The sequence below is a fragment of the Notolepis coatsorum genome (genome assembly GCF_963971535.1).
Source record: "Notolepis coatsorum genome assembly, chromosome: 16".
NCBI lineage: Eukaryota > Metazoa > Chordata > Actinopteri > Aulopiformes > Paralepididae > Notolepis > Notolepis coatsorum.
Window position 1 is genome coordinate 41,519,387 of NC_140180.1, and position 24,913 is coordinate 41,544,299.

A 24,913-nucleotide genomic window follows, 5' to 3' on the forward strand; every position below is an offset into this window, starting at 1 on the left:
GTCAAAAGCTTCTGGCCAGAACTCCCAGCAGCGACCAAGGGTCTGAATAAATAGCTTCACATCCACTACACTACTGGCAAGTATTTCATACAACTTAATGTCCAAAAAACAAACTATCCCTTTAATATGTGGTCGTCATCATTCATTTAGATGACATAATTGAGTGCAACAATATCACACCATCGTTATTTCAGCACGATATGATCCCATTGAAAGACAATAAACAATAGTATTGAATTATGGCCCGGCCCGACCCTACAGAAGAATGCCACATCCCACGTGCCAACCCTAGTCTTCTAGGTCCACGTTATGGAGTTATGTTTGTCCCACAACAGCAGTGAACATTCAGTTTTTTTGTCTCATGACTATTTTCAACTGTAACTTGTAATCAAGATATCTTGGTTGACGAACACAATGAGATACAGTCTCATTTGTCATTTACATTTTTCTTCACAACATCAATTCTTTGATCACATCATATTGAAATATAAATGACAGCGCTTTTTAAAAACAGTTTTCACTAATAAACATGTTGATGGGAGCTCCAGTAGCTCACTGCATATATCGGCGCTATTTCTGCGCCAGGGAAAACCGTGCTGCGTCACGGATCTGGTGGACTCCCGAGTTCGATTCCCGGACCCGCCGTCATTTACCAGAATGTCTTCCCCTGATCTATATCCCGTTTCACCCTGTATCTGTCGGTCATGCTTGACCAGAAAAAGCGATAAACGCAAAAAAAAAAATAAAAAAAAAAAAAAAAAAACATGTTGATGTGGTTTTGATTTTGTGTATCACAAATAATTGTATTTAATTATATTTAATTATTGTTTTTGCAACAATATAGATATAGCATGGCACAGAACTTAATACAATTATGCAGGTGAACTCTGCTGGGATCACCCATGTCTGCTGAATTGCCAACATTGTGTTTATGCAAAACAGTTTTCAGTTGTTGTTCTATCAACACCAACGTTGTCAGACAGCAAAAGGAGCTTGAAATACACAAACCAAAGATTTGTGTGTTTATATTAATAAACGGCATGGCATGTGGTATGGCCTCCAGGTGAAGCCTCCAGGTAAAGTCCTCAGGTGAAGCCTCCAGGTAAAGTCCTCAGGTAAAGTCCTCAGGTGAAGCGTCCAGGTGAAGCCTACAGGTAAAGTCCTCAGGTAAAGTCCTCAGGTAAAGCGTCCAGGTGAAGTCCCCAGGTAAAGTCCTCAGGTAAAGTCCTCAGGTGAAGTCCTCAGGTGAAGCCTCCAGGTAAAGTCATCAGGTAAAGTCCTCAGGTAAAGTCCTCAGGTGAAGCCTCCAGGTAAAGTCCTCAGGTAAAGTCCTCAGGTAAAGTCCCCAGGTGGAGCGTCCAGGTAAAGTCCTCAGGTAAAGTCCTCAGGTAAAGTCCTCAGGTGAAGCCTCCAGGTAAAGTCCTCAGGTGAAGTCCTCAGGTGAAGCCTCCAGGTAAAGTCCTCAGGTGAAGCGTCCAGGTAAAGTCCTCAGGTGAAGCCTCCAGGTGAAGCCTCCAGGTGAAGCCAACAGGTGAAGTGTCCAGATGAAGCGTCCAGATGAAGCCTCCAGGTGAAGCCTCAAAGTGAAACCACAAAACGTCTGATAAGTGCTGTCATCCAGAATGTCACTGGAGTCTGTCCCCAAAAGATGATGAAAAAGGGTCCCCAGCCCCACTATTTCACAGATTTTAAGCTAGGAAATTCAACCAGTAACCTGCCAGTCATGACAATACTGCTTAATCCAACCTACCTCCCATCTAACCAATCCACCTTGTTGATTTCACAAGAGTACAAATGGAGTACAAATCTTCCATAAAAACTAAATGGACATCGATACACAAAATGGTTTTTGTTCTATGGAGGACATATCTGGGACCTACAGGTCTTCTTCTTTACCACATACCCTGGAAACCCCCTTTATGTTAACAGAGACAATAGTCATACCATTTTCACAGAAAAAAACTAAAGGGCAACTTCTCCTGAATCGTTTGGTATGAAATGTCAACAGCATGAGTCACTGTCTGCCACAGACATAGCAGAAATCAGTGTGTGTGTGTGTGTGTGTGTGTGTGTGTGTGTGTGTGTGTGTGTGTGTGTGTGTGTGTGTGTGTGTGTGTGTGTGTGTGTGTGTGTGTGTGTGTGTGTGTGTGTGTGTGTGTGTTACCAGTCACTTTGTTCAAGTTTGACTGAAGTGGAAATAGAAATCACAAACAGGGACAATATCTCATGTTTGGGTTGTAGTCCCTGTACTGTATCCTGTTTATACGTACTTGGGGCAGGTTGTAATGTTGACAGTATGGTGAGCTATAGAGGTTGGACATCCACACAACAACCAACTACTTTTAGGAAGCGACATAAAGCTATTGGAACCCACGCCATCATGAGGTTAGGAAGAGGCACTGGAGTTAGCATCATGATGTTGTCAAATCCAAGGGGGAAAACTGGGAGATATGTGCCTTTCACATTTTAATTTAGATGGTCTGAGAAATAAAAAAGGACCTGATATTTGTCAGCCATCCAAAACGATATCAGTCAAAGAAAGTCTAGTGTGATCATACAAGAGAAGATAGCAAAATACAATGAACTGCTGGCCAAGGGGCAAACGGCACTACTGAGGGGGAAATGATCATGTTAGGACAATTCCATGAGGTTTTATTGAAGTTAAGTTCAAGTTTCTTTAATAGTTGTCATAGTAAAATACAGAATATTTTTCCATTAAATGCTTTTTTCTGTATGAGCTCCTGAGAGTGTGCTAGATAAAATAGATTAAAAGTATAAAATAGACAAAGTCAAGAGTACATAAACAAAAAGTGTTCAGTCAATCAATATACACATATACAATACAGAGTAAAAAACAGTGAGGTACAATGCAGCAATGGGATCAGGTACAACTTAGGGTAAGGTGCAATGAGGTATGAGTTGTAGTGCAAATCTCTTTGTTAATAAATATAAAGTGTGTTAAAGTGTTTAAAGTGAGTAGAGTGGGTGTTACGGTGAGTGTTTATTTAAAGTGAGTGTGTGTGTGTGGATGTGTGCGCTGTGAGTGTAGATGATGGGTTGTTAAATAGTGTCATTGTCGTTGAGCATCCTGATGGCCTGGGGGATGGAAGCTCCTTCTGAGTCTCTCTGTACTGGCCATGAGACTCCGGTATCGCTTGCCTGACTGCAGAAGTTCAAAGAGGCAGTTGTTTGGGTGACTAGAGGCTTTGATTATTCTTAGCCATGCTCCTGCAACACTAGTTGTAAATGTCCTGGGCCCTCATTTATCAATAGTGCGTAGAAAGTGTTCTATTTTTCGTTCCTACACAAGGAATTTAGAATGTCTCTACGCACAGAAAAATCGGGATTTATCAACCGTGCATGCACAGGTCGTACGCACACTCAGTGTTGATAAATACCATTGTTCTTACCGTCTATGCTCGTGCATGATTATCCATATATGGTAATGAAACACCCCCATGGGATGTGAAATAATGGACTAAGCCGAGCGAACTATGAGAAACTTCACTGGTTAACAGTCTGTAGTGTGGTAGTGAAAGGGTTAACCTTATGTAGTGAAAGGGTTAACCCTTTGTCATGTGGCAGTGAAAGGGTTAACCTTCTGTATTGTCGGCGTCAGTGAAAAGGTTAACCAGTTGGTAGTGTGGTAGTGAAAGGGTTAACGACCACTGGGGTCAGAGCAGACAGACAGACTGTGTGTGGGTCTATGTCACACTACTTTATTACTACACAAAACAAAAATATCACATCTCTCAAGCTATTAAATAACAGATTAATGTGCCACAGTATATAAAATAAGGCTTTTTAAGGCTATTTTCTTAGTGTTGATGATATAACGGTATAGTTTTCCAGTACAAATGACAATGTGATGAGACATATTTGTATGTCTTTACCTTGTAATACAACTGCCATGGTGCTATTTCATTCAACATTCTATTTTATTTCTTTTACTTTTTAATACTGCTGCAATGATTTTTTTTGGGATGAACATAATAAATAATACAGTATGTTGTTTTTATTATGTTTTTACAATATGTACTATGTGGAGCGACGGTATAGTAAATTCCATACCTTTGCATGGATCCATGAAAGGTAGGCTATACCTTCATATTCAGTATACCTTCCAGCCCTGATATAAATGTCACCAAAGAATTATAGGCACCCATATCCTCTTCCTGCTTGACAAAACTAATATCACAGGCGTCACTGAGCTCCTCTCCCCCTACCAACCCTCTGTCCCTCAGATCCACCTCAACCTGCCTTCTCTCCACCCACAAGTCCAACCTTAGCAATTTGAGGGTTGAAAAACTTGAGTTCCTCAGTTTTTCAACCCTGCCTCAAGACCGATTTCTTCTCCAATGCCTTCTCTTAGCCACTCCCCCTGTCCATCCTTGTGTGTTTGTCTGTTGTTTGACTCACTATCACCCATTGCTTAGTGTAAAGCGACTTTGAGTTCTACAAAAGGGCTGTCATTTATTATTATCAACGTGTACACAAATCATGTTCCCAGCACGACTTGTGTGTATTTTTCTTTTTCTTCTTCTTCTTCACTGTAGCCTTGAATACCATGGTCTCACAATAAAGGCCAAATTACAGTTCTGTGATGAAGTGCCACTGGCATTTTGTTGATGGTGGTTGTGGAGGTGCAAGCATTCATAGCTCTGTGCGCATGTTTGGACAGCCGGAAGTTGGGAACAACTGCTGGAGTTTGCCATCTTGTCATCATTGTAATTAAAACCACTGTACTGATGATTAATATGGGGAGACAGCCAGGAGAGGAAACAGTAGTGGGTTAGGGTATGTTTCCCTGTTAGGGCCCCACTTCTCTCTGAAGGTCTTTTTTCCACTTGTCAATGTTCTCCACAATGAACGTTATGGCATCTTGCACATCTAGACATATACATGTGGACCATCACTGCTGATCCCTCCTCTACACAAGAGCAACGCTGTCTTTACACATCAAGGTAAATACGGAAATGTGCGGCTCAAGACAAACGGGTCACAGTGCTTGCAGTGCTTTATAAATCCAGTTTCCTCGGACCAACAAAAGGTCTGAGATGGGTCAATACTAGGAAGAACATTCTATATGAAGTGACGGGGGCAGAGTGGTTATTTTAAAATATAGTTTAGTAGTTTTAGTTTTAAATTTTAATTTATATGTGCATGATGGATCAGAGACAAAACATTGACACTTGCCAGGAATGGAAGAAAGTAATTTGGATAATACCATTTTGTTATTTGTTACACCCGCGCACGGAGATCGCTGCGGGCAACGGGGGTATTGTAATCACTCCTGTCCATGTGTGTGTGTGTGTCCACATCAGCCATAGGTGAAGGTGAAATGTTTACAATGTTCACTATTTGGCCAAACAATAAGGCTGGTCTGGGCAGAAAGCACAGCACTTTCTCACTACACTAACCTACACCAGTCTTGTACAACCAAGCCTGCTTGGTTAATGCGAAACATATATGGTACACCTCAGTATGGCAATATAGGCTGAGGCTCCGTAAACTATATCAAATAGAGAATACAGAAAAGAAAGATGTAATGTAAATGGCCTTTTAAAGCAACCTCGTCTTTTCATCCATCGGTAATTTCCATGTGCCATCAATAATGAAGAATCACATCCCTTTTTCATAATCATAATCTGCCAAGGGTGGATAATACATGGTTAATTGACCTCATCAGTCTATCCTAAAACTGATTAATCTTTGCTTTGATATTACAAAGTTGTATGATCATGAGGTTGTGCAAGTGCATGGCTGTCTGTCCTGCTCAGCCCAAGCTCAAGAACCGCCAAGGTTCAGTTCTCTATGGCCGACTACTGAGAACATCCTCATTCAGTGCATTGAAATAGCAAGAATATATGTTGATTCTGGTTGTTTTCTGGTGTACTGACTCGCATGAAACATCACTGAATGTCATTTCAATCCGTGTAGCATAGGCATGTAATATGCTGTTCAATTGAAAAGGGTCAATACATTTTTCACTGTGACAAAAGCAGTTTGTTGCTGCACTGCAGTTAGTTTTAGCTCAGTAGTGGACTAGTACTGACATCATTGATGTTACCCAGATGGGGGAGAGCAGGTGTAAGCATCTCTGCGAGTGACATTCTAGTTGTCCCCCACCCTGAGAATCACTATAGATTTATCTGTGTGTTCCTTCCTTCCTTCATCACACTGTAACATTGTGCCGCTAGGGGGCGGTCTGGCTCCGCAGGGTGAAGTTACCCCTCTGGTCTAGGATCAGCTTTCCCTCCCCAAATCCTAACATTAAGCATTAGTGTGTAGGGGAGATAACTGCTGGTGATGCCCGGGATTTACGGTCACTGACTGTAGAATGTGGTGTCAGCCAATCAGCTTCCCGGATGGAAACAACCCGCAAAGCGAATGTATGTGAATGGGAAAATGCAAAAAAGATTAGCGCCATACTCCAGGTCTAGTTAAATAAAAAGACAGATTTTATGCTCCATCATATGAACCGCCGTTCAGCACAACACTGCTGTTAGCTAGATATGCTTCAAGTCTAGTCCTCTTGCATCTCGTACATGTGGGCTATTTAAAGCAGAGATGAATAGAATAGTTAACTCCAAGCCAAGGTACGCTCTAACCTACATGGTTCACCTTTGGCTGAAGGCCTTTCGTGTCTGGCTCTGTCTGCTGAGCTGAAACACTGTGCGTTTCCCCTTTGTGACGTCAGACTGCACTTCCTTGTAATTATACGTAGGTGCCACGTGTAGGAAATTCCCAACACGAGACTCGAAACAAAGTGATGGGTGGGGTGAGGATGAGGAGTGGGATGATGATTGAAATACCGGTCTTCATGTGGGGTAAATTCTTCTCGTTTTGCTTAGGCTCTAGTTGAAAATACAACAAATGCAGATGGGACTACGTCTAACTACCAGAAAGCAGTGGCACACACAAAGACACAAAACACAGAAAAGTTTAATCATTCTCTTGTTCTAAATGACTCTTCATTCAACCCATGCAACACCACTGACTCAAAAAGGATACTACCCTAAAATGGGAACAACTGGCTAATATCAACAAAATAATACAGACTAAATATAATCACAGCTGAGTTGTAGAACATGTAGGGAACAGCAATGTTTGAAAAATATCTTGGTGACAAACATTCGACAGATCGATTCTGCCAAGATATTCAGCCTCTATCAGTTTAGTAGTGTCGGTCAACCAAGAACTTGTGACTATTGACTATATGACTATTAAATTTGATAACCAACTAAGAATTTCATTGGTGGAGGACAGTACTACAACTTAAGAGTTATTTCTATCATCAGGACCGTTCGGTCTCTCTCAGACCTGGAGGGAACGGGGAAGTGGTCATATACCCCTCCCACTAGCCCCCGCTGTTCTAGGCCCTGCAAAAAAAACAAATAAGCAGCTGATACATAGTACGTAGGTCCTTTACATAATTTTACTACAGATGACAAAATGGGGTGTCCCATTTCCTAGGTAAAGATTTCCACCTCTACCCCTTGTAGCTTTGTTTGAAGGGCCACTAACCAGTCGAGGGCACTCCAAAACGAGAGGTAGGGCCAAGGGAAGGGATATGGGATTTGGCCTTCAGTCTCCCCTACCTCCAGCTAGGTCAGAATGCTGCAGCTATGGACTAGATTCAAAAAAAGGGAACATGTAGTATTACTCCTGTTCTTACATACCTATCAGTTACAGAAGTAAAAAAAAAAAAAAGAAAACATGCTATTTGTTTACCAAGCCCCACATGCTCCTCTGTACATGACTAATATTTAGTCCCCGTAGTAGGGGTGTAATACACATATTTTTATTCATCAGTTTGGTTTAGTGCACATTTTTTATCTAACAAATTTGCTCTACATAAGTCATTAATAACAAGTAAGGCTATTTTGATAGTCAATTAATTTATAATTCTTTTTTTTACGATTAATCAATTCATCGGATAAAAAGAAAAAAGGCAAAACTGTATGCAAACAAAACATTATTCCTCTTCTTGTACAATGCTCTTTCAAACAAGTTGCAAATTGATGTAAATGTAAGCTATACATCAAGTCAAAGTCAGCTTTATTGTCGCTTCTCATAATGTCAAGACATACAGAGAAATGTAATTGCGTTTCCCCCTTCCCACGGTGTATATAAGAAAAATATCTAATATAAACATAAAGTAACATATAGGACACTATAAACATAAGTAACATATGGGACACGATGTACATACACTATACATAATACTATATATACAGTATAAACAGTGGCTAAAGAAATTAATGTATGATTGAAATAATTATAGGAGGTAAAAGAGAACTTAGTGCAAATCTTTTTTTAGCAGCAGTGGTACATAGTAAGTATAACTAATAAATAATGGCAGTAGAATACAATAATAAAGTGGCAGTGAGATGATAGATATGGCAGTAAACTAATATAATGTAAACTAAAATAATGGCAGTAAAGTAAAGTGGCAGTGAGTTTGTGAAGTGGCAGTGTGTGTCTGTGTGTGTCAGGGGGGGGGTTCTTAGTCCAGGTTCTGTGGTGGTAGAGTGAGAGGAGGGAGGAGGGGGGGGAGAGAGTTCAATATCAAGAGCTGAACAGTTAATAATATAATAATAAAGACAAAGACAAGAAAAACTATGTGTTAACAGGCCATGGAGGTGCAGCATAACATAGACCCAACTAATTGATTATAAAAATAGTTGCCAGTTGAGATTAGTAACAAGGCTAATTGTTAGTAGATATAAATGGCATAAAACGCGGTGGGAAAGTGTTGATTACCGACACGGCTGTGCTTTAAGCATTCTCACTGTTGAACTCCATGCGAGAACGCTGTTCATCGACTTCAGCTCAGCATTCAACACCATCATCCCCTCCAAACTCATCTCCAAACTTGGTGACCTCGTGGAAACCAAAGAACTCGACAGACATCAACCCCCCTATTTGCAACTGGATACTTGACTTCCTAACCAATAGACCCCAGTATGTTAGGTTAGACCAGCGGTTCCCAAACTTTTTTGGCCGTGCACCCCCTGTCACCTCCCGACCTAGCTAATTTTTTATTTTATCTCTTCCCACGGCGACTATGGATAGGGAATTCTTTATTTAATTAAAATGTTCACAACAACATGGATGCATGTACTCTGCCAGCATGTTTAATATCCATAATACTAAAGGTTTGACTAAGATTTGTATGACATTTTATTGTAAAAAAATAAATAAAAATGTCACGCATGTCACGCACCACCTAGAGGGCGCTCGTGCACCACAAGGGGTGCGCGCACCACAGTTTGGGAACCACTGGGTTAGACTACCTCACCTCCTCCACCCTCACCCTGAACACCGGTGTCCCACTCGCTCTTCGCCCACGACCGCACTCCTGTACCAACACCATGTAGAATGAACTGATGTCAAGTTAGATTTATATTGTATATTGGATACTTTTCTCGAGATAAAAAAAAATTATAATAAAATGCAAGGGCACATCAATTTATATATAGTATATAGTTTTAGAGATATCTGCTCTAAAGATATTTGCCGTCACTCCAATACATTTGAAAAACACAAAAGCAATGTTCCTTTCCAGAAACCATGCCCCCGTTAAACCACTGTCCACATACCTTGTTGTGAGCAGTTTCATGTAGGAACTATTTTCTACCAAACTGAAACTACCCCCATAATAATGAATGGGGGATGTACTTCGGTAGAAAGTAGTTCTTACATGAAACTGCATCTTTAACTGTGTCTGACCTAGTCTTATTTTTGCCATCAAGTGTGTGGTTGTGGGTTTGTTTTTCCTCCGTCTGTTTTCTAAAGCACTTTATATCCAACTGGTATGGTTTTTAAAGCGCTATAAATAAAGTTGTCTTTACTTTATAAAAAAAACAATCAAATGGTTTAGGCATACCGTGGCCATGTCTCAAATCCCTCTGTACACAATACACAATTAGACAGAAGCTACTAATTAGACAGAAGCTACTAACTCTACTACCCTCAGTACCTACACAATTAGACAGAAGCTACTAACTCTACTACCCTCAGTACCTACACAATTAGACAGAGGCTACCAACTCTACTACCCTCAGTACCTACACAATTAGACAGAGGCTACTAACTCTACTACCCTCAGTACCTACACAATTAGACAGAGGCTACTAACTCTACTACCCTCAGTACCTACACAGTTAGACAGAGGCTACTAACCCTACTACCCTCAGTACTAACTCTACTACCCTCAGTACCTACACAATTAGACAGAAGCTACTAGCTCTACTACCCTCAGTACTTACACAATCAGACAGAAGCTACTAACTCTACTACCCTCAGTACCTACTACCTACACAATCAGACAGAGTGGAGAAAATGACTCAGTTTATCAACATACCAAACACACCTACTCTCCCAACTGGAGCTATATTTTAGAGACTTGTTGAGGGGGATTTCCCAGGCTGAACATGTGCAGATTGTCCAGGATATGTGCACATGTGTGTGTGTGTGTGTGTGAGTACAGTCTCCCTAGTTTGAAAATATATATATATTTTTTTAAACACAATTAACTTTGTTTTCTAGTGAGAAATGCAGGCGACGAGTAATGTTGTTTTTCACAAGAGCAAACAGTGTGTTCAACACGCCGCAGAGAAACGTTCCTAGACGCTTACTAGGAATGAGGGGGAATTCCGGGGCTCACTCCAATCAACACACTTGTCATGTGCAAACCGGTAAACTTCAAATTGTGCCGCTTTTCTTTCTTTCTGTAATGTGTAGGGGTGTAACAAGTACATATTGTGACACGATACAACGCAATACTAAAATGGGACGATTCTATACTTTTATTTTGAAAAGGCCTAATATACCCACATTTTTTATATATATAGTGGTGAGTGTCTATGTACTGTGACTGTATGTTTGTCTTTCAACCACTGCACAAATGAAGTTCCGAAGGAAAATAAAGTAATTTGACGTTTGAAGTTGAAGTTGAACTTTTATTTTTGAAAGCACGTCCTTGGCAAACCGGAAAGTGACATTGTGAGAAAAGACTTTACTACAGTGGTGACCACAACAACCAACCCTGTGGCCGGTCAGCAGAAGAGGAGGATAATAATTACAGAACAGAAAAGATTCAGTCAGCCAGTTCTTAAGGTTCGACATTGCAGATGTGAGGACATGGGAGACCTCCCTGAGGTTTTTGGCCTCAGTGAAGATGACCACATCTGGGTGTTGATGTTCTAACAGATGTTGGGGAAGACGGTTGATAAACGGGGACAATAGAATTGGTCCGAGGACAAAACCCTGTGGGACACAGACATTACAAAGAGGACTGGGGGATTTTACACTGTCGACAGTGACATGTCGTCTCCTGTTGGATAGGTACGATTTTAAACCACAGTAAGGCATCTTTACAGACATTTTAACTAGTTAGCCTAGATAGAAGGTCTCAGTGGTCAACAGTGTCGAAGGCCCTTTTTAGGTCTAGGAAGACGGCAGCCACAGGCCTTTGACTTTCTCTAAAAACAAATTCATTGCAGTTTGTGTGGCCATTGCTTAGATGTTCTACAAGCAATTTGACAACCCATTTATCTGCAACTTTTGATAGAATAGGTCAAATAAAGATTGGGACGATAGTTTGCCATTTATGTTTATGTCAGTGTGTACAGTACAGAAGTCACCAAATTGCCCTCCGGTTGCTAATGTTAATGCTAATAGTTAGCAATGAAGGTTGCTGCTAGCATTAGCAAGCAACCAAACAACAAACTACACATAGATCCAGAAGTGATCTCTACAGAGATGGTGAAACATCATGACATGAGGTTTCAACTTCATCATCGATCAGGTGAGTGGAAGAAGTTTTTTTTCTTTGACCCCATGTGCAAGAAGTAATGTTATAGTATTTAGGAGGCATTCACTTGTGGAGCTGGTCAGTGTAGGAGATAATCTTAAACAGATTTTTGCCCAGAGGTTTGTTTAGCTTGGTTATGACTCGATAATATATAATTTATCATATGCCTGTGCCAGTCTTCCTCTCTACACTCACTGTGAAGGCTACTGCTACATTGTGGATTTGAATGTAGGCAGGGCTCGATATTAATGGCATCCAAACTACTAGTATCATATACAATGTATCATACATATATATAAGGCCCTTGGTTGACTGTCAACCAACCTACATAACAAGTTTGACAGACATGTGAGTGATTACAATACACTTCACACATACATGTACAAATAGTACAGGGCTAGATCCACAAAGAATGGATTGCACGGTGCAAGTTGCACCCTTACTTACAATTCATTATGAATTGAAAATGGGGGACCCTGATGTAAACAAGACAAAAGTCTTTCTCTGGTCTGCATCCCCTTAACAATTGTGTGTATTGAGCCGTACTGTATTGTACCCATTCTGCAATCTGTTAATAAAACTTTCATTCAATCAATCAATCTGCACTGTGATTGATTGAATGAAAATTGTTAAGGGGATGCAGACCAGAGAAAGACTTTCGTCTTGTTTACATCAGGGTCCCCCATTTTCAATTCATAATGAATTGTAAGTAAGGGTGCAACTTGCTCCATGCAATCCATTCTTTGTGGATCTAGCCCATAGTAGTCGACCTAAAAACAAGAGCTATTCTCAATTCCTGGAAAATCCCTCTGGAGATACAAGGTTTTCACGTGACAACAGTGATAATCAGCGCATAACCATCAGCTGCAGGTCGGTCTGAGCACTCTCACAAACCAAGGGCATTCACCAATACACAGGATAGGATGTTACCACATATACTAAGGTTGGTAAACTTCAGAAATAGGTGGTAGATAGTGGGCATGTCATAGCAGTTATCAAATGGTAGGGAGGGTTAAGCGTAGGGCCCTGACCATGCATATATGGATACTTACGCTTAAGTGCAGATACGCTGCGTTTTGGCCTCCCATCCACATGAAGTGTTTTAGGTAGCTGGAAACCAGCTTTTGGATTTTTCAAAACACTGTATTCTTGTGATCAAATGAAACAACACTTCTGAAAAACACTGACATCATGATCTCGCCTTACGCATGGCATTGTTGTTTTATATGTATTGAGCATGTGCCAGGAACCTATGAGCAATGGTGGGCTACCGGTTTGTTTACATGTGTTCTGGTACTGGTGGGTTTAATTGCATGTTTACAAGGCAACCTAGCTTTACTTACATCATTATACCGACATTGCCAAGGCGTATAAATATATTCGCTGTGTATTATTAATCCACCGCTAAAGAATAAGCTCAATATGCTTGCTCCTCATGTTTGTGTTTGACAATAAAGGTTTTATGACACACTATCGTGACCTACTGGCCTGGCATGCTTATGCAAGTGCTTTAAATGGCTTTTGCGTTCTCGTGTAGATAGAGATTTTCTAAAACACTGTTGGTGTGGACAGGGGGAAATTGCATTTTCAGAAATATCCATATACGCGTGGACAGAGCTTAGGTGAATAAAAGGTTGGGGGATGGGGGCTACAGGTTATCATGGGCTGCACTCAGTTTCTGTAATAACAAAGGTTATCCTATAACCCTAGTTACATGAGTTACTTGCGAGCGTTCTGCTCTATGGGAAGTATACCTAGGTATACTACCACATTACTTGAAAGATTCCGCTACATGCACTTTGCACTTGCACAGCCACGCCCCTGTCTGCCTACATGTATATATGCGAGGGGTGTGACCGTACATCCGCCTTCCCGAGTATTGACCTTCATTAGGAAGACAGTCAGGGGTCCTCAGTGAGTTGAGAGCAGAACACTTGCAAGTAACTCATGTAACTAGGGTTATAGGATAATCTTCGTTACATTTCGTTACTTTCTCCCGTTCTGCTCTATGGGACACAGAACCGGAGCAGGACACGGAGAGCCGGACAAATGCACCCGCTGAGGTCCCCTACAACCATCAGAACACCAGGGAGGGTCCGGGCCCCCCCACCCTTCCTAGTGAGGGGTGGGGGGCAGGACACAGACTGTGTGAAAAAAGGGGGCAGCACCCAAAAGACGCACAAGGTGAGTAGACCGCAGGACAGGAGGCCCCGCGTCTACCCCACCGCGCATCCCGCTTGCTACCAGGGAAACATACGCAAAGCATAAGCCTGCGTTACCGCTCCCACACCTCATGGGGTCGGGGTCGTTGAACCCTGATGCCACCGCGAGGCGTCCCGTGGGTCGGGGTTCCGAACCCTGACCCGCAGGCGAAGCCTTAGCAGCGGGGCACGGAGGAGGTCCCAGCCCCATGGATCACTCAAGGCAGAAGCTCTCTGAGGAGGAGGCTCCGAAGCTCTCTGAGGAGGCTCTCGGGACATATCTCTCGGGCCAATGAGAAAACGCGAAAGCCTGTGACGTTTACAATGGCCGGGAACCCCAGCCCCACCCTCTAAGCTGGTGGGTATGGGGAACCTGGTCGTGGACCAGATGGGCATAGGATGGACCAGACGGCGATCAAATAATTGGAATATTATTTTTGGAATACCACCGACCACAGGTAAGGACAATCTGACGTCAATTTCAGCTTGATCGTGCATGGTTTTCATACCCATCCCCCTGATCGGCGTGTGTTTGCCAATAACAGAATTCGTTATTACCACATAAATTAATCAGAAACAACCCCCCCCCCCCCTTTCATGCATTCATGATGAAACATAATACCTATCATATGCATTTGATTTGAAAATAGTAGCGTTGCACCCTATAGCCAGCCTCCCAGGAATTAGCCCGGATCATTCCAAAATTATACTCGTATTCACCACGGAATAACGTGTGAACGTATTCATGAAAAAATGTATTCTTTTTTGCATCTTGAACGGAAGATAGTTACGGTCAAATGACCATGTTATTGTATCCATAGCTATAATATAAAATATAGATTTAACTCTACAAACAACGTGGCACAGTGAAACTATGTAATGAAAACCTGGCCGTGCTATAGCTAGATGCTGAAATCGAATGGCCCTGAATGTGTTAACTGCATCAGAAAGATAGCGGGCCCCCATTGTTTATTTTGTAAGAGGCATACTAAAAAAATACAGTGAATAATCACACGCTTGTTACAACAAAAACTCGCCGCTCTCATAGAGGGACTTTTTATTTAAAACGTAGTATTTTGAGGGGGGGGGGGGGGATAGGGGGTTAAGTGCAGAGCAGGAGAGAGAGGTAGAGGGGGAACAGAGCCCAGGGTTAGCCCCTCGCCAGTCACCTCCCGCCGCACATGGCGCAACCTCGTTTGCCCCCTCGGGCAGGCTGCCCAGGGGGGGCGGTTCGGGGGTGCAGCTTGCGCTCGCAGGTCCCTACCTTTTCTCCCGGGCGCAGGGTAGGAGGTACCAGGCCGAGGTAGGCCGTCGGGTTCTCCCCTTTGGTTTGCGAGCCTTCTTGGCGGCGCTGGCCGCAGCGTTGCGCGTTGGCGGCCCCCATCGTCGGGGGGACGGGTCGAGGGAAGTGCTGGCAGAGGACCGACCGCTGCTCTTCCATCTCCCTGCAGGCGACCGACACCTCGTCGATGGCGGAGCCGAAGAGACCATCGTCGGAGAGGGAGGCCAGGAGGAGGGGCAGTCTCCTCCGCTCATCCAGCGACGCCTGTTCCAGCCACAGGTGTCGTTGGGTCAGGGTGGCCAGCAGATATGGCCTGGAGCTGGGTCAGGTGCAGGATAGCACCAAACGCCTGCGCATGGGAAAAGCACTGGTCCGGGCCCAGGTCCTCCCCACTCGCCATCAGCCCCAACTGGTAGCGCGCCAGCTGCGCGATGTTGGTTGTCGCAGCCAGGTTCTGAATCGAGGCGATGTAGGTCTGGTCGGACCAGTAGGCCAGCCGCCGGGCCGACCTCCCCTTCGGAAGAGGCTTCTTCCAGGGCTCCCACACCATCTCAGGGCAAAGGACGGATGCCAGCGGTTTATCCAACTGTGGCCTGCTGTCCCTTAAGCCCTGGACCAGACCCTCTACCTGCGTAAACGGCAGGTAGGAGGGGGTCAGGCCTATGATGCGGGGTACCACCTGTCCCCGAGCCACGTAGGCGCCCATGGCTGGGAAGGCCGGGCACACCACGCTCAACTCACCCAGCGGGTCGCGTTGGAATGAATGGCCCACCATGTCATCGGGGACAGGCGCCGGCAGGGGCGTTGGCAACGGGATGCCGTTGGCGTGCGCCGCTGCAGTCATGAGCTCGGGGAAGAGAGCCAGCAGCTCTCCCTGCCGTCTCTCCTCCACCGCGCTCGCATCCCTTGCAGTCGGGTGGCTGAACCCACTTGGTAGGTGGGGGCTGTAACCTGACTATGCTGAAGAGGTGTCCCACCATGGATCTGGGGATGCAAACTCCGACTCCGTGGAGGCTTCCTGGTGTGGAACCAGGGCCCGGGGCCCCGATTCCGCCGGGGCGTCGAAGAGCAATTCCCCATCGGATGCAATGGAGAGGAAACGCTCCGTCGCCAGACCACCCGCTCCACTCGCTCACCGCCGGAAGCGAGCAGAAGCTGAGTGTTTGCGCCGCAGGTCGTCACCCATCAAAGAGACCGCCGGGCTGGCCGAGGGTCTCGCGATAGGGACGTCGGAGCCGGAGGGCCACCTCACTGGTGAGGGACGCTCAACGGCCTCCGAGCGGCGCACACCCAGCTCTGCACGCCGCCGAGGCTCACCCTCTCACCACGAGCGTGGGATCAGGGAACCCCCGCGGCGCACGGAGGAAGTCGCAACGGTGAACCGCTGGTGGAGCCCAGAAAAGCGTTTCCCGGGACCCAGTGGCGATGCCATTCTTTTACAAAAAAAGAAACACAAAAAACGAATCTAAAAACCTAACTAATCACTCACTTGCCGTGTGCCTGTAGCAAACACTTCCTAGAATGAAAGAAACGGGAAGGCGGATGTACGGTCACACCCCTCGCATATATACAGTACATGTAGGTGGCCGGGCAAGTGCAAAGTGCATGTAGCGGAATCTTTCAAGTAACGTGGTATACTTCCCATAGAACAGAACGGGAGCAAGTAACGAAATCTAACAATCACAAGCACTCGCATTTAAAGCCTTCCTGTCACGCGCATTGTCAATGATTTCTGTCACATTTGCATTGATAGGCATGCCCTCCAAACATTTAACAAAATGAGCAAGCACAAGCAAGTTCGTCATCAACAATGGGACCTTAGCGTGAAACTCGTTCATGACAGAAACTTCATCACCCTAAAACATCTCTCAGGTCTTTGTTGGAGATTATCTCCAGGAAGTGTTACCTTGACAGTGGGGTAGGACTTCCTGTTCTTCTCGCTGGAGGCGCCGGGCAGGCCACCATGAGAGGGCCCCTCGCAGCCATACCGAAACCGGAATCCCCTCTGGTTAAACAGGTAAATACAGTACGTCAGACTCACAACTGGAAGTTCTGGAAATACGTGGACTGATGTCACACTTTATGGTACTATACAACAGGCTGCTTTAAATAGCTTTAAATAGTTGACAAGCCTGAAAAGACTTGTTTTCCCCCACCTAATCATTTACCAAAGAATCTCCAAAATGTCAAACAAGCATTTTACAAGACATATTTTTCAAATCAATAATCTAGGGGGAAAAGGGGGTGGTCTTCTTATAATCAAGGTTGTCTTATATCCAGGCAAATATGGCATGTAATGGAGTAAAATTTAAGATATCAGGCAACAGCAGCGATTGGGATCCTGAGAAGTATTCGGATTGTCAACATTTGGGCTTACCTGTTTAGGCTGCTCGATGATTTGCAGGAATGGGCCATCAGCTGAAAAGAAAGAAAAAAACCTGTGATATGAATCTCGTCATTAACCATCTAATATTATAAGAATGTAAACACCAATAAGATCGAATTTGCGGATATTAGGTTATTTTATTTAGGTGGAAGAGCTCACGTAAACATTGTATGGGTCAATGCCCCATTCATTGCTCATTGAAAATGACAACAAACTGGCTGCGCAACAAACTAAGGTTCCCTCTGATTTCTAGCTTTAGGAAAGAGGTACATGTTCACAGATATTCAACTGGACTGTCCTGGGGCACAGGAATAATGTGAACTCTCGTCTTGCATGCCTCGAGTCCTGTCCACTGCTCATCTGTGCATCAAACATACTGTACTACACTGGGCCCTTTGGCCCCCAAAGGTCTTAATGAGGACTTTGACATTAGACCATTTTTGTGAATGAATACCCTGTGTATCAGGTCTCGAGCAGTAATGTTGTGAATGAATACCCTGTGTATCAGGTCTCGAGCAGTAATGTTGTGAATGAATACCCTGTGTATCAGGTCTCGAGCAGTAATGTTGTGAATGAATACCCTGTGTATCAGGTCTCGAGCAGTAATGCTGTGAATGAATACCGTGTATCAGGTCTCGAGCAGTAATGTTGTGAATGAATACCCTGTGTATCAGGTCTCGAGCAGTAATGCTGTGAATGAATACCCTATGTATCAGGTCTCGAGCAGTAATGTTGTGAATGAATACCCTGTGTATCAGGTCTCGAGCAGTAATGTTGTGAATGAATACCCTGTGTATCAGGTCTAGAGCAGTAATGTTGTGAATGAATACCCTCTAGCAGTAATGTTGCCTTTCTATATGCCGTCGTCATTTTGGTGTTCTTTTTAGCTTATGGTGTTACATTATCCCCATGTCAAAACATTTATACTTTTATAAATAGACAGAGTCGCCTCTAATAGGTAGTAGGGTATCACCACTGATGTCCTGAAATGTCCAGGTTCTATTCGATTTCCAATTTGATTTGATCGATTCGGTTAGGGATATTTCAGTCATAATACCAATATTTTCTTGGATATGAAAGAGATTCTCAGAGAACTAATGCTGTAAATTGTACAAGGAACCCGTTAACCTGACGTTTTATTTAAAAATATATATATATATATTGAATTATTCAAATGAAGATATTTTTTTTTAACCCAGCCCTAATAGTTTGTCATACTGAGTCTTTTGTTGGAGTACAAGCTATTGGGGGTACATACATCATTTTCTTTATGTACCTTTTGTATACATGTAGCTTATAGATAAATGTTTAATATGTAAAATATGAAATGTATTGTTTGTAACAATTTGATTGATGGCAATTAGCACCAGGTGTATTGTGTCACATGTGTTTGTAGTAGACTATGGGTATTTAAATCAAATCAAATCAAATTTATTTGTAAGGCCCGACAACACACGTTAATGTCCCCATGGGCCATACACGTCTTCTTTAAACAAGTCAAGAAGAAACATAACAATAAGTCAAGAACAGAACAAGAACACCATAAGGTCAAACAAATTTAAAATAAATGCAAATAAATGAAAGAATGCAAGCACTCCCAGACATACCCCACGCGAAGGTAAGGAAAAACTCACTAAAACCTAACAATAGGGAAAAATGCTCCACAGGCAGTGTGGAGGAGAGAAACCTTAGAAGGGCCATTCAAGGGGGGATCTCCCTTCTTAGATGTCGGTGATAGTAGTGTTGCAGACTAACAGTTGGTAAGCATGCACTCAAGTGTGTAGTGAAACACAGATCAGTGCATGCAATAGCAACTGAACATTTTGAAAGATTAAAGATAGAGCTGATAGCGATAGCAACTGAACATTTTGAAAGATTAAAGATAGAGCTGATAGCGATAGCAACTGAACATTTTGAAAGATTAAAGATAGAGCTGATAGCGAATCTATTTGAGGCACAGGGGCGGCGCAAAGAGGGTCGCGTCCTCCCCGTCTTAATCACGGGACATTCAACACTCCGGTCATTGCTCCGAGACAGCCGGAGACAGGGAGATAGGGGGCGGCGCAGAGAGGGTCGCAACCTCCCCGACATCATGGCGGGACGTCCAGCACTCCGGTCACCACTAGGAGGCCGCCGGAGACAGGAGGGCACGCAGAGAGGGTCGCATCCTCCCGGCCTTCATCACGGGACGTCCGACACTCCGGTCAGCAACTCACATTTAAGATGGAGACTCTCTTGTGTGCCTATACTCTAGGCTCTGTTACCCATACTGTCCAAACTATGTTGCCTATATTCAATTTATACCTGAACTGCTTTACATTGTAATCATAACATACCTACCTCAAACTACAGTCTACCAATATAGCATTGTATGTACAATAATATATGTATACATATATAATATATTTACTGTATATATATATATATGTATCCACATCCGTCTGTATATACCTGCATATAATCCTTTTTACATACCTGTAGATACTATATTTATATCTGTACATGTTCCTTAATTACCTACTCTTACTAGTTATACCACTGGCCACTGGCCAGTATGACTTACTACCATAGGGATGTTATACGTGTATCACTGTACATAATACTATAACACTGTACATACATCTGATTAGCATTACTCATTTATATATAAACCAGTTTAATTGCTATTGCACTTTACCAAACTCTGGTTGGATGCCAAACTTATTTTCGTTGTACTTGTGCTGTATATTGACAATACATTTGAATCTAATCTAATCTATCAGAAGTTGGCAGAAGACCCTTGTGCTCGAAACTCACAGCAGAAAATAAACGTCTTCAAGATATTTGTTGATCCAGCAATGGGCGTTGGGGATGTGCGTTTATTTCTTCTCGTTTCTTATTCAACCATGTATCTTACCCACCTCATCCTGTCGCCAATGTTCCCTCTAATTTTTTTTTCGGTCTGAGCAAACACTCAAACCTCCTGAGCAGACATCAGCAACCACTGAGCAACATACATCACCTGCCGGTTAACCGGTTAGTTGATAAGTGGTTCTTTGAAAAAATCTGAGAATCTTAATTTCCCTCAATGTCTAACATAGAAATCTATACATTTTGCTGATACACAGAAATAATACAAAAAGGCATATTATATTCCTTAATCAAATATTTATTTGACCATTGATTGACGATACAGAGCATAGTCCTTACTTTGGCTGGGTTGGCGGCAGCGGTGTGAGTCGTGTAACTAACTTTTGTCTTTTTAGGAGGCTGACTCGTCATTATTTTATTAAGTGAATTATAATGCGACTTCAAGGGTGACCAGTGATTTTTTTTTTTAAAGAGGACACTCTGCCTTCAGCCTCAAGATACTTAATGATACTCAAAGTTTACTCAAAGATGCCTTATCATTATAATATATTTAAAGTATGCCTCCTCTGTATGGATATAAAATTAGTTTATATTATTTTATATAACAAAATAATATCTCTCTATAACCAAAGTTACTCAACATGCTGTATTATGCCTAAAGTAATCTATCTGACAAATCTCAAGAAAATAACTAAATCAACCTATGACAAAATAATATATATTTTCAAGTCTTATTGGACAAAATAAATAACAAGAAAAATATGAAGTAATGTTCTAAATAATACCTCTTCTGTATTAGAAAATCCAGCTTTAAAAAATATATCTTTGTATCTTTTCAATGTAATGTAAATTATAAAACAGTAACCTCACAAAGATACTAATTTAAAAGTGCACTATGCAGTTTCAGATTTGTTGCAATTAGTGTACTAAACTAATTTATTACACACATAATCCTTAGAATGATTGTATCATAAGCATCTTATCAAACCAAAACATCATTTTGAGGCATCAAAATAGATTTCAATTATTTTCTTTCTCTCTCTGTATAGCTGCATTCTTCAATCAATTCGGTCAACTTTGCCATCAAACTCTTGCCTCGCACTGCTTTGTTTGTAATGTTTTTCTGTGTCCATGTGAGCTTCGAGATCGCCAGCACCTTTATTAGACACAGAAACATATGGTCAAGCTTTGCACGCGTTAAACTCCCGCTTCCAATTAGTCTCGACCGGGACGATAAATTGGGAATTTTCTCTGCAGTTCATCTGTAATGTACATTTTCGCGTTTGCATTGTGAGGAGCCAGCAATGCTGGTCGAATCTGTCCACTTCCTCATCTGTTGTGTGTGTGAGAGCGCAGTAGCGACGCCCACAAGGCACTGAAAGCGGGAGAAGCATCCATCTGCAGAACGTTAGCGCAGCACGCTCAGTCCCCGCGCTGTCAGGCCCCCCAGGAATTTGGGTCACGAGACCGTCACAGGCCCGCTCAGCAGCGCCACCCACCCAATGGCTGAATTGCCAATGGCTGAATTGGAGTATTGCACTGTGCGGGCAGATCCGCGATGCGTTTATTTAAACTTTATTTAACAGATTGCAGAATGGGTACAGTACAGTACAGCTCAATACACACAATTGTTAAAGGATAACGCCAACATTTTGGGAAATTAGCTTATTTAACATCTTCCCTGGAGTTAGACAAGAAGATACATACCTTTTTTGTCTCTGTGCGTGCATTTAGCTTAGGGAACAGACGCTCCGTTAGCATAGCTTAGCTTCATCACTGGAAGTGAGGCGGGACAGTACCCTGACGTTCCCTCTACAGGTTTGTTGATATTCTCATTCCTTCAAAGGATCTGAACCGATTGAAGTTTATGGATACCATGACTTAAAATCCTCTTACCTTGACGATTAAAAGCCTCCCCAATTTAGAAAACAGTAATCCAATGGCTGGTATTGATAATATACTACTACCTACTGGACGCTCGGAGCTAACCGGAGCTAACGCAGAACAGGATGTCTAAGCAGAAAACGAGGGATCATTTTTACTTCCGGTCAGGGGGTTTCAAAATAAAAGAGCGACGTCTAAAGCACCGGAAATACGTTTATTTTCTACATTATCTAACGTTAACACGAACCTAAACTAACGTTACAACTAACCTAAAGTTAGTTTAGGTTCGTGTTAACGTTAGATAATGTACAAAATAAACGTTTTCCGCTGCTATAAATGTCGCACTTTTATTTTGAAACCCCCTGACTGGAAGTAAAAATGATGCCTCGTTTTCTGCTTACACATCCTGTTCTGCGTTAGCTCCGGTTAGCTCCGAGCGTCCAGTACGTAGTAGTATATTATCAATACCAGCCATTGGATTACTGTTTTCTAAATTAGGGAGGCTTTTAATCGTCAAGGTAAGAGGATTTTAAGTCATGGTATCCATAAACTTCAATCGGTTCAGATCCTTTGAAGGAATGAGAATATCAACAAACCTGTAGAGGGAACGTCAGGGTACTGTCCCGCCTCACTTCCAGTGATGAAGCTAAGCTATGCTAAAGGAGCGTCTGTTCCCTAAGCTAAATGCACGCACAGAGACAAAAAAGGTATGTATCTTCTTGTCTAACTCCAGGGAAGATGTTAAATAAGCTAATTTCCCAAAATGTTGGCGTTATCCTTTAAGGGGATGCAGACCAGAGAAAGACTTTTGTCTTGTTTACATCAGGGTCCCCCATTTTCAATTCATAATGACATTTATGACACTCAATGCAGTACTGTTACATTTGTGACATACAGTAAATATATACAAGGGGGAGGGAACTGTAAATTTATGAAGAATTGAAACTGGGGGACCCTGATGTAAACAAGACGGAAGTCTTTCTCTGGTCTGCATCCCCTTAACAATTGTGTGTATTGAGCTGTACTGCAGATTTTGACAACAAAATTAACAATATGATGCTGCAAGTTCTGTTATATAAGTATTATAGGCCTACAGCAGTATTGTACTGCCAGTAACTATACTTTTGCTCACAAATTCCTGAGGGGCCTGACAGTGCGGGGACTGAGAGTGCTGCGCTGACGTTCTGCAGATGGATACTATTGGAAAGCGGGGCTTCTCTTGGTAACGTCACATGCAACAGGGTACCGTAGTATTCGGTGCAACGCGCCAGTCAATTTAACTACATGCGTTTCTGTGCGCGACAGATTTCAGATGTGCGCAGGAGCGTTTTGCCATGTGCGCACGCACAGGCGCACCTTAGAGGGAACATTCTCGCCCCCGGTGGGGAAGATGCACGACAGCAAAGTGACCGACACGGTACAGACAAAGTAACATGTGGTCCATGTTGAGGCTAAAAAAGGAGATGGTGTGAAAGTGTGTTGAACTCTCCTGCTGTAGCATCCTGTTGCTGTACCTGAGCAGCCTCTTCCTGCCCACAGGCCTCAAACACTTCCTCCCACATCTATCAAACAGACTCAACTTCCACTCAATTGAGTGATCGTCAAAAAGCTCAAATATGAATCATCTATTAGGGGAAAGAACGCGTTGTCCATCTCAGCCCTCGGGATGCAAGTGTTTCCTCTGGATTTTATGACCGGGGTCGTCATCCATTTAATTATATTTTGACTGGGTTTGAAGGTTTAGGTTGATATCGTCACTCAGTATTGTACGCCGATAATGACTGGGCATTATGACTGTAAACTAGGCCATCAAAGTTGAAAGTCTATCTCAAAACCTTGTGGGTGGGCGGCTGGGTAGCATAGAGCAGGGGTTCCCAAAGTTTTCAGGCCACGACCGCCGAAATAACAGTGTCCCCCACTATTATAAGAGGTATAAAAAAAAGTATTATTATTATTTTTTTTTAAATATAAATGGAAATGTATGGTTGAAACATGCAACCATTCAAACGCACACACACTAATAAGCATTGGCGGCTTTTAACCAGGGCCGGACTGGGGAAATCATTCAGGCCAGGAAATATAGTTCGAAATATAGCCCCAGTCAGGCCACTTTTTAAGCGGGGGGTCCCCCACCAGGACATTTTGTGTTACAAAGACTTAATTTCCTGCATTCTGGTGCAGGAATTGTTTTATTTGTACCCTTTAAATGCCAGTGTTTGTGATGGCATGACTGCATAATTTTTTTTTTGGGAAATCTGGCGACCCCCCCACGGCGGGTCGCGACCCCTACTTTGGGAACCTCTGGCATAGAGGTCTAAGCACTCGCCTGCCATCACAGAGACCCGGGTTCATTTCCTGGCAGCAGTATCTCCGGCTTGGTCAGTCGTTCCCCATGAACACAATTGGCAGTGTTCGCAGGTGGGAAGCCGGTGAGGGTATTAGTCCTGGTCGTTGCTATAGCGACTCCTAGTGGTCGGTCGGTCGCCGGT

General features: G+C 43.0%; 1 protein-coding gene across 1 annotated transcript in view; it reads right to left on the bottom strand.

Annotated features, from left to right (window-relative positions):
* Positions 1 to 24,913, bottom strand: part of nfkb1 (nuclear factor of kappa light polypeptide gene enhancer in B-cells 1) — a 92,235-nt gene that overhangs the window by 57,630 nt on the left and 9,692 nt on the right. Inside the window, exons 4-5 of the mRNA XM_084331290.1 lie at positions 17,682 to 17,722; positions 17,211 to 17,309 (exon numbers count right to left, since the gene is read on the bottom strand). Coding sequence (XP_084187416.1) covers positions 17,211 to 17,309; positions 17,682 to 17,722 — 140 coding nt within the window. The remainder of the gene's footprint in view (positions 1 to 17,210; positions 17,310 to 17,681; positions 17,723 to 24,913) is intronic.